The sequence below is a fragment of the Salvia hispanica genome, chromosome 4 (assembly GCF_023119035.1).
Source record: "Salvia hispanica cultivar TCC Black 2014 chromosome 4, UniMelb_Shisp_WGS_1.0, whole genome shotgun sequence".
Lineage (NCBI taxonomy): Eukaryota > Viridiplantae > Streptophyta > Magnoliopsida > Lamiales > Lamiaceae > Salvia > Salvia hispanica.
The window spans coordinates 14,022,876-14,033,203 of NC_062968.1; the positions used below are offsets into that span (position 1 = coordinate 14,022,876).

General features: G+C 36.6%; 1 protein-coding gene across 3 annotated transcripts; it reads left to right on the forward strand.

Moving 5' to 3' along the window:
- The first annotated feature begins 3,964 nt into the window (after positions 1–3,964).
- LOC125218217 (eukaryotic translation initiation factor 3 subunit H-like) lies at positions 3,965–10,263 on the forward strand. Of its 3 annotated transcripts, XR_007175906.1 has the most exons (13): positions 3,965–4,078; positions 4,152–4,231; positions 4,616–4,732; positions 4,826–4,929; positions 5,444–5,510; positions 5,645–5,778; positions 5,879–5,927; positions 7,707–7,778; positions 7,855–7,956; positions 8,019–8,086; positions 8,200–8,352; positions 8,633–8,857; positions 9,820–10,263. XR_007175906.1 is itself a non-coding variant. In XM_048119847.1 (12 exons), exons 1-12 carry the CDS (start codon positions 4,069–4,071, stop codon positions 8,688–8,690), a joined length of 1,014 nt encoding a protein of 337 aa, XP_047975804.1. In that variant the 5' UTR covers positions 3,965–4,068; the 3' UTR covers positions 8,691–9,089. The 3 variants fall into 3 exon arrangements, 2 of the variants coding, with proteins under 2 accessions (XP_047975804.1, XP_047975806.1); XM_048119847.1 differs by lacking the exon at positions 9,820–10,263 and having other exon boundaries at positions 8,633–9,089; XM_048119849.1 differs by lacking the exons at positions 7,855–7,956; positions 9,820–10,263 and having other exon boundaries at positions 8,633–9,089.
- The last annotated feature ends 65 nt before the right edge of the window (positions 10,264–10,328 follow it).

A 10,328-nucleotide genomic window follows, 5' to 3' on the forward strand; every position in this document is an offset into this window, starting at 1 on the left:
AAAGAACATAATATAAATAGGAGAATAAAGGAGACAGAAATAACACAATTTTATTTGCTAAAATTTTCGAAAATTTCAGCTCTCACAAAGCTGTAGGAATTTTCGAATTCCTCTCCTATTCCAAAAAGGATTTCTTCTGTCTTCTTTATTTAAGTCCTAGTATTCCGAGTAAGATCAGCCCACACTGATATTGGGATACAGTTCGGGAACCAGAGAGAAGATTTGTGGTTTAGTACCCAAAGCATCACGTGGAGAAGAAGCTAGCCATCTTCAATTCTTTGGAGAATTAATTAGGTATTTTTCTGCTCCGTAGAAAAGCATGTTTTAGGTTTCAATATTCTTAAAGCATGATTGATTCAAGTTATGAGCATGATACATGTGATAATTACGCGAATAGCTTTTGTCTAAATAATCTGCTAAATAGATCTAATTTTTATGTGATTAATTTATGCGTCCGCTTCCGCTGCCGGTTCCAACATAGTGGTGATTAATATCTAGCGGTGCTAGGATTGCTATTATGTCGAATCGTGCGCGAGGTGAGTCTCGTTTGATAATGTCCCCAAGAGGAGCGCGAAACAAAGTTTTATTATTTGAAACCTAGCTAGTTGGAGTTTGATTACTACAAGAATAATAAATAAGCGTTTCATGCTGAGTCCACTCTTGGAATTTATAAGAAGTTAATTAATTAAGTCCATAACAGACATTAATTAATAAATGGACATTTTTATCTTAAGTGCGGGAAATGAAAGTTAAAACGGAAACCCGGATTACTTATAATTTCATATTTGGATGTGGGGAGTTCAATATTACTTCTGTAGTAGCTGCTCGTAATATTCCAATTAAAGCTTGTATTAAATTGTGGGTTCAATTTAATTAGTAAAAAGTAAATTGGATGAGTCCATATCCAAAACCTTCCATAGATCCCTGTCTGGGCCCAAAATGAACTTAATATAAATAGGAGCATAAAGGAGACATAAAATACACTTTAATTATTCTATAATATTCGTCCACTCCTAAACCTAGGGGGGGCGAAATTTTCGTCCAGCTCTCCTCTGTGGATTCGAATTTCTGTCTCTTTTATTTAAGTCCTAGTATTCCGGTGAGATTAGCCCACACTGATATTGGAGTATAGTTCGGGAACCAGAGAGAAGATCCGTGGTCTAGTATTCAAAGCGTCAAGTGGAGAAGTCGCTAGCCATCGACGTTCTTTGGAGAATCAACAAGGTATTATTTCTGCTCCGTAGAAAAGCATGTTTTAGGTTTCAATTATACTTAAAGCATGATTAATTCAAATTATGAGCATGATACATGTGTTAATTACGCGAATAGAATTTGTCTAAATAATCTGCTAAATATATCTGATTATTATGTGATTTATTTGTTTGATTTATCGAACGCTTCCGCTGCCTCTGCTAAATAATTCTAGCACTGGACTTCACAAGGAAACCAAAGCAGTTACCTCTGCTAGTTATTTCACTATCAAACACTCTCACTAAAACTAGAGAAGTGATCGGAGACGAAGATCAAAGACGAAGGGAGAAGAAAGCCCTAGAATCGCCAGAGAGAGAGAGTCAAGTGAATAGAATGAGATAAGGAAAACCGAGAGACACTCATTTACCTCTCTCTCAACAGACACACATAACATCCAACGACCTTGAGAGGTGATCCGTGTAGAGTAGCAACGTGGAATCAAGTACTCCCTCTGTCCCAGTTAAGATAACCCCTTTCGTTTTCCGCACGTGTTTTGAAAAAATCATAATAATTAATTAAAGTGGAGGGAAAGTAAAATAAGAGACAGAGTAATGTAGAGGAGAGTATCATGGAACCAAGCCCATAGGATCTCTAATCGTATGATGGTTATCAATATAATAATTTTTTAAGATGTGGTTTTCAGTCTCATTCCTTTTAGCAATTTATGCATTTGATCACAGTTTTAACAGTTTGCTAACAAATCCTCTAAGTTATCCGTTGATTTTACATAGTCCACTGCGATAATACTACTTGTGATTAACTGTCTTACGTTATTATATCGCCGACGAATGTGTCAAGACTTACCATCATAAAGACCATTTTGTACTCTACCTATAGTGGATTTGCTATTATAGTGTATCACTGATGTGAGCACTAGCTTCTTTCAACATGAAATACATTCTAGGAAATTTTTGAGGGCTTCTTTCCCTGCTTTATCCAATAGAATATAATTAGAAGAATAATGAAAAAAAAGAAATATTTATAGCTTAAATTAGTGATTATCTAAAAAATACTCCCTCCGTCACATTCAAGATGACCATTTTTCTTTTTTTTGTTTATCCCAATTAAGATGACTGATGCACTTTTTATTTGCACTATAAATACCTGCAAGTATACAGAGTAGGTATAGTATAGCAAAAGGTTAGTACCGGATATCGAACACGGGGAAGACGTACACAAAGTGTCTATCTCCTACTAGAACTCAATTACTATCTGGAGAAACAAGAATTTTTTTTTGAAAATTTTTGAAAACAGAAAATATTAAAAGCAGTAAACAACTAAATGCAAGCAAATCACGGAGAGAAAAGTATAGAGATAAGGGAATTCCAGGGATGTGCTTTCACTTTTATGGTTATACAAATTCCAAACTACAATACCCTAGCACAGTTAATACTTTGAAAGGACGAGTCACCTAGCTTATGCTCATGCGATACAAACGTTGATTACTAACATTAGGGTTGTCAATCCTAATACGTAACTCCAAAAAGCTCCTAAGACCCTTGAAAAGTCCTCACTCTCAATTAACAGTGCCGTTTTAAAGGAAGCTAACTGTAGTGTCTACTAAGTGGATCTAACTCGCTAGAACTCTGTCACAGTTATGAAGCAAGTTATATTAAATCATACATAATTGTGTCACTCAATTACGAAGCATCATGATTAACTTAGGGAAGAAACAAAGTAAAAACAAAACGGATATTAAATAGAAAACGGAATTGTATAACCAAAGTTGCTACTAACACATCCCTAGAATCCTATGAGTTTAGTTACACATAATTGAATAAACTAAAAACATAGATTGAAGGGAAAACAATTTGAACATAAAACTAAAGCAAATAAAACCCGTAGGTAGAATCCTTGTCGTTCTTGATGTTCTTGAAATCCTTCTCCAACTCCTTGCACAATTGAAGTACTCTAGCTTTTGATCTCTATGAATATTGCAAGTAGTAACTCTCTTTCTCTATGAATGTGTTCTCCCTTTTTTTGATGAAGCTTGAGGTCCTATTTATAGGGGAAAATTATTCCTCATCATAGAAGGAAAAGATCTTCAAAATTTGGTAAGTCTTGGAGCAAATCTAGGGCTGGTCGGATTCGCCGCCTTTCTCCGGCGGGCCGCCGCACCTTGGCCGGCGGTCGCCGCGTTGGAGTCCAGAGACTCTGACCCTTCGGTGGCGGACCGCCACATGTCCTCCGGCGGTCGCCGGGCGAGACTCTTCTCCTAGCGTAAATTTCCGAGGCGGACCGCCACATGGCTCTGACCGCCGGGCGCCGGCGGTCGCCGTACAACTTCGCGGCGGTCGCTGGTCGCCGTCGACTCCAGATTTCCAGACTATGCGTTTTTACTCCCCTTTTCGGCTCAAATATGCACATTTCTCACAAAACACGTCAAAATACCAAAATGTATAAAATATGCAAATAATGGACATGTAGAGTGATTTTGATAGTAAAAACGGACCAAATAATGGCCTTAAAACAGTGCAAAATCCGAGCGTATCAATGACCACTTTCCAATTTTGGAAAAAACCCCTCTCTCCTCTCTCCTTGTTAAAATATTCAACTACCTTTTTCCTTTGTACTTTATTCCACCTAACAACACTTTCTAAAATTCCGTGCCACTAAGAAATGTGACCATCTTGAGTGGGACGGAGGGAGTAGAAAATGAGGAAAAGAAGAAGGAACATGGGCCTACTTAATCAGCCCATTGCACAAATATCTATCGGAAGCTATATTCGGAAATTTTGAATTTAGGGTTTTTCTGTATTGTGTTTTGTTATCGGAACAACTCAGGCTCTCCCATTCGTCTCTCACATCACTCGAATCATGGCGAACAGTGCGTATACTCGTCTATCATTTTCGTCTGTTCATTAATTTTGACGAATTTTGATGGCTTTACTGCTATGCAGCTGCAACAAGGTCTTTTCTGCAAGTGGCGGTTACAGAGGAGGCCGCGCCGCCGCTCAGAGTCGTCCAGATCGAAGGACTGGTATGTTTTTCATCGAAAAAGTAGTTACATTCGAGTAGTAGATTATTGCACATTAAGTATTTGCTTTGAATTTAGGTTTATTTGCAATTTTTTGATTCAAAAGAAACAATTTTATGTAACTGGGTGAGATATTGGGACTTCCTTAGATCTTTGTCGGGTGGGGATGGGGGATAGCAGCAAGTGCAGATTGATTTTTATCCTGTTGGTAATCTTTGGACAAAAGATTCATCTGTCATATTCCTTAGACCTCCCAATTAGTTATGAGATTGATTGCAATTTAATGGCTGCTACTCTGTTTGAATTGCCTGGCGTTTGTGGTACCATCTTTCATGTGGCTTAGTGATACAATTTTCTAATACGTTATACTTGGAATGCACAATTCAGGTTATTTTGAAGATAATCAAGCACTGCAAGGAGTTATCACCAGCTTTGGTTACTGGACAGCTTCTTGGTTTGGACGTTGGTAGTGTTCTCGAAGTCACTAATTGCTTCCCATTCCCGGTGAGCGTGTTGCTTCAGCTGATCATATTTATTGCACGACATGATATTATAATAATTATCATGTTTTCAAACGACCTGTGTATAATGTTGCAGATTCGTGAGGAAGATGAAGAGGTTGAAGCCGAAGGTGCTAATTATCAGCTTGAGATGATGAGATGCCTTAGGGAGGTTAATGTCGACAACAACACAGTTGGTTGGTAAGTATTCTCTTTGCTAAAGTCAAACACAATCATGGGCATTTCCAGAGTATATGCCTTGGAAGCTAGCACACATGATTTTTATGTTTCTGAAAGAATAAGCTGTAATTTTGGGTTGTTAGTTGTCACAATAATATTTACATTGCGTATCAAGTGAGTCAGCAGTGCTAAGTTCTAATTTAATATCAACAGAATAACATTTTGTATATATAAGTACCAGTTCTTTAACACTGTCAACTACACAGTCTGACAGTCACGCAGAGGAGTTTCATCGGGTGTAGAATATAGTATAGAGAGTTAAAATGTGATCTCTGAAGTATGGATTATAATGTCGTTGCTGATGTGCATTGATAGTCAGATATTCTGTGAACTTTGTAAGTTTCATCCTTGCATGATGTCTTCAGGCATTCAGTGGGAAATAGTCATATGACTTTTTCAATAAATGAAACCTGGTAAATATACAATGTTATCTGAATGTTTTTTTCCTTTCATTCTAATGAGATCATCTTTCTAGGTATCAATCAACTATGTTTGGCTCTTTCCAGACTGGGGAACTGATAGAGACTTTTATGAATTACCAGGTAGTCCCTTACCTATGCTAAATCATGTAGTGCTTTGCTTCATCTCCTGCCATTGATTGGCTGTAGCTGCTTTTTTTGCATGTTTGCTGATAGAGTTTTGTTTGCTTGTCTGACTTGTGTTATATTGGTGATAGGAAAATATAAGACGATGTGTCTGCATCATTTATGACCCTTCAAGAGCTAATCAAGGAGTCCTAGCTTTAAAGGCCCTGAAGCTTTCTGATACCTTCATGGAGCTCTATCGCACAAATAACTTCAAAGGGGAGAAGTATGTTCTTACATGTTTTCATACCCTTAAAAATTCTAAAATTTATCCTTTTGATGAGTTCAAATGCGTAGTCTGTATCTTATGTTCACTTTACTCACAGGTTGAGAGAGAAAAATCTTTCCTTTGTGGATATTTTTGAAGAGATTCCTGTAAGTTTTTTATTCTTAATTTCTGCTTGAAGTATCAAGCTTGACTAAGATTATCTCTTTGTTCATTTATAATTTTGTTGTTCTAATTCCTTATAAGAAACACGTTTTTATTAAGAATCTAATGAATCTGTAATCAACATAAAATTGGTTTAATAATCTAGTTTGACTTTGAGGGTCCAACAGAGATAAAGCTTAATCCTTGGTATAAGTGATGAATACCTAATTTAGATATTCCAGACTCCTTCAAAATTATTTGGCCCTTCAAATTTATTGGTGTTGAAATATGATTGAATATGTATAAGTCGTGTCCATAATTTTGTTGATAGACCAATTAAAATCTTGGAACCAGTTCACCATTGAGGCTGGACAATATGCTGTTTTGAACAATGTATTAAAGTACATTTTTATACCAACTCATGAGGAGTTAATCAAGAAAAACACTTAAAATTGTTACCAACATAATAAAACACATATACATACAGCAAATAGTGTATGATAACACACAAAAATATATTAACTTCTTATACGCCCATAAGTCTTTAAAATCTTAAAGTTCCAATCAAATAGTGTTAAGTATTAGTCATAAATCAAAAGAAGAAGAAAATGCCTGTGTTTGTCTATCTTCTGAAAAGTAATGGAGAATGAGATGGAGAAGGGGTGGGGGAATTCGGAGCAGGAGCGGGACTCTCCGCTAGGTGTTCATTTTTTAGATTAAGCTAGCTGCTCATTAAACCCTTGGACAGGCCATCTAAATTGAGCCCATGACCATGAAATCTGGACAAATACTAACACTGCACGCAGGGTTGCAAGGCGTGCTTCCTGTCTCCCAACAGGGCAATGTTGTAAATCCTGTTTGGTGGCTTATGGAGGTCCGCCTGAAAACCGCCACAAGGATATGGTGTATTGGTATGGCGGGATATGACGGTCAATAATTGAATAAACAAAATAATACTTCTATATTTATACTCCCTCCGTCCCATAAAAATATGTGCACTTTCCATTTTCGTCCATCCCACAAAAATATGTGCATTCCATTTTTGGAAAGATATCCCAATTTATTACCCCTATTCATCAACTTATTTACAACTTATACCACCATTAAACACTACTAATAATAAGGGTCTCACTGTCCAGCTTTAACTACCCTTCTCCTCATCTCTCTTACTTTACCAATTTTGTCTTTATTACCTTGCCATATCAATTGCCCATATTTTTATGGGACGGAGGGAGTATATAATTAAAAATAAGAAAATAACTAAAATATAACTTCTAAAACTCTTAAAACAATTAATAAAACATAAAATACAGCCCTTACCTCCATGTTTCTTGCATAATACCTCATTCCTAAATGCAGTACACACGCAATGTTGTCAAATAGCGGATATGGTGGCACTATGGCAGTGCCATGATGCTACGGTGTTTCCATCACCGAATGCCATGCCATAGCGCCATATCCATCACCGAATGCCATGCCATAGTGCCACCATATCCGCTATTTGACAACATTGCAACAGGGTAAGGCTGCCTTGTACACGACATTCTGCTGAACCGCACCGAGACACTCCTAAAAAGTGAATTTTAAACATTGGTGTTAAAGGTTAAGTTTGGCAGACTTATGTTTCTTTCCTTGTTCAATTTTCTTGTGGTCCATACACATTACCTAGTTATACAGAATGAAAATGTTACATTTTTGATTGCTAGATGTGAACAGCTTTTATATCAGACAGATGACACTCTTAGCAATCTTTAAAACTATTTCCTGGTCTTTCTATTTTTCAGATTAAGGTTTCAAATTCTGCTCTAATCAGCGCATTTATGACTGAGCTTGAGGCAGATACTCCAGTCACCCAGGTAATCTAGTTCCACATAGTTGGTCCTTTTACTTTGCCTCAGTGAGCAATAACTAATTCCCATTCTAGTTTGTCAGTGTGATTATGATAGATTGCAATTATCAACCAGTCCAATTTTGGAGAGAAATGTGGAATTTCTAATTGAATGCATGGATGACTTGTCAATGGAACAACAAAAGGTCTGTATCTATTCTTGTTTGCATGCTTGGCCAATGACATGATACGACCTTTTCTTCTCCAGTTCCAATTCTACTACAGGAATCTGTCTCGTCAAGAAGCACAGAAGCAGGCCTGGCTTCAGAAGAGAAGGTAATGTGATGTGATGCTATACATCCAAGTTAGTTATTTGAGCATGCTCTTTCCTTCTAAGATTTACAACGTGGAAGTTTCTGTCACAAATACATTATTTTCATTCCTTGTAGGGCTGAAAATGCTGCGCGGAAGAATGCAGGGGAAGAGCCATTACCTGAGGAGGATCCCACAAACCCTCTCTTCAAGCCTATCCCCGAGCCATCAAGATTGGATAGTTTCCTTATAACAAATCAAATTGCAAATTATTGCAACCAAATCAATGGGTATAGCATATAACTTCTGCAAGTTGGTTTGATTTTGTTGTATGTTACATGCTGTAAAAATATCATTGTTTAGTAATCCAATATTTTATGGATTGCTAGGCTCTTCAAGATGATATGATTCTGTGATATTTTATTTTCCATTCATTTCTTCCTTTTTGATCTTTGACATACAATATCCCATGTGTGTTTAGAAGGACTTGTTTGGAGAGTTTAGAGTGCATGTTAACTTTTGATGTTTTTCATTGTCACATTAACTTTGTTTTAATGATGTGGGTTGCAGAGTGGCTGGACAAAGCTTTAGCAGACTGTATCTGATGAAGGCACTTCATGAAAAGTAAAGATGCACCCCTGTGGTGGGACGTGGTATTCAATCGCTGCTCATGGTTGTAGCTTATCAGACGAGATAAGAATTGTTCTGCAGCATGAAGGTTCAATATTTGGAGTATTCCTGGCATCTAATGGTTGTGAGATACTACTTGTTTGTGGATGACAATGCCATCTTGAGGTATAGAAGATCTTGTTAATCGATTAATTTGTTTTCTGATGTTAAGATTTTGGATCGAGGTTGCTAAATCGTGTATCATCTCCGTTCTCTTCTTGAGTATTAGGGTTATACTACATATTTGTCTATTGGCCATCTTTTATGCAGCACACAGTTTTTATTTTGGCCGGTTTTTTCCATTGGGCCATCTTTGTTTGGTAAATTTGGTGATTAATATAAATTTTGTTTTATTCAATTTTTTTGTTTGGTAAGTTGAAAAATTAAGTATGATTATTTTGTTTGGCAATGTGTAATGTGTGTTGAAGTGTAGAATTGACAGAATTTGAAATGGTAATCCATTTTACGGTACAAATAATTGGAGTACATTATACCAAAGGAAACCAAAGTCTAATTCAATTTGTTAAAAATAAAGTGCTCCAAGACTCTATTGCATTTCCACCCTTTACATGGTACGAATGTAATTCACTGTGAAACATCGAGTGTTTAAAAAAAACGCAAGCGAGCATGAGTTATAACAAGGTTTGTGGCTTTGGCCAAAACACAACTATCATAAACTAATTTTGTCAAGTTTAGGAAATAGAAAATTTCAATTAACCACTCAATGGATGACCTAATCGCTGATGCCGCAATCACATTTCCCTGTCCATAGCATTGCCATGTTGAGTTATCTCATTTACATAGTAGAGATCATAGTGTTAAATTGTTAATACCACTTACAATTATTGTCCTCGGTCCTGATATACTGTATAAAAACAATGAGAATAATGTCATATCTTATTCCTCCCATTTTGGGAAGGATGGTGGATCATTGCCATCTGGCTTCGTGGTGATTCCATTGAGGTGGCTGTATGGACCACAGCCAATCAGCTACTTGCATATATCGTGACCATATTGGGAAGTTTCTCTGCCATACTTGATTGTATGTGTGTTTTTGGTCATTCTGATTTGAATATGTTATTGTGCAGGATTGATCAATCGGAAGGTTGGCATGAGTATTCCAATACTAATGAAATCACTTCTGAGTTCGATTGGTTTTTCGGATTAGTCGCTCTTATTCCATTTGAAATGGCATGGAGAAATGGAAAGATATGGAGGATTGGAAGAGTAGTACTATGAAAATTGGTCTCTAACACCATCAACTTTGGTCAAATTTTGGTATTTCCCACGAACTTTAAAATTGGTTTAGAATATCACAAACTTTACATTTTGTTTGTTATTTCTCATGACAGCCAAATAAGATATCTTTTGCAAAAATCTTATTATACATGAGCAACCGTGACAAGTAGGATAAAAAGCTACGTAGAAAATAACGTTGATTTAGTAGTCCCAAGTAGGATAAAAAATGCACAGAAGTTGGTGGTATATGGTGATTGAGCTATGGGAAATAACAAACACAATATAAAGTTTGTGATATTTTAGACCAATTTTAAAGTTGGTGGGAAATACTAAAATTTGACCAAAGTTCATGATTTTA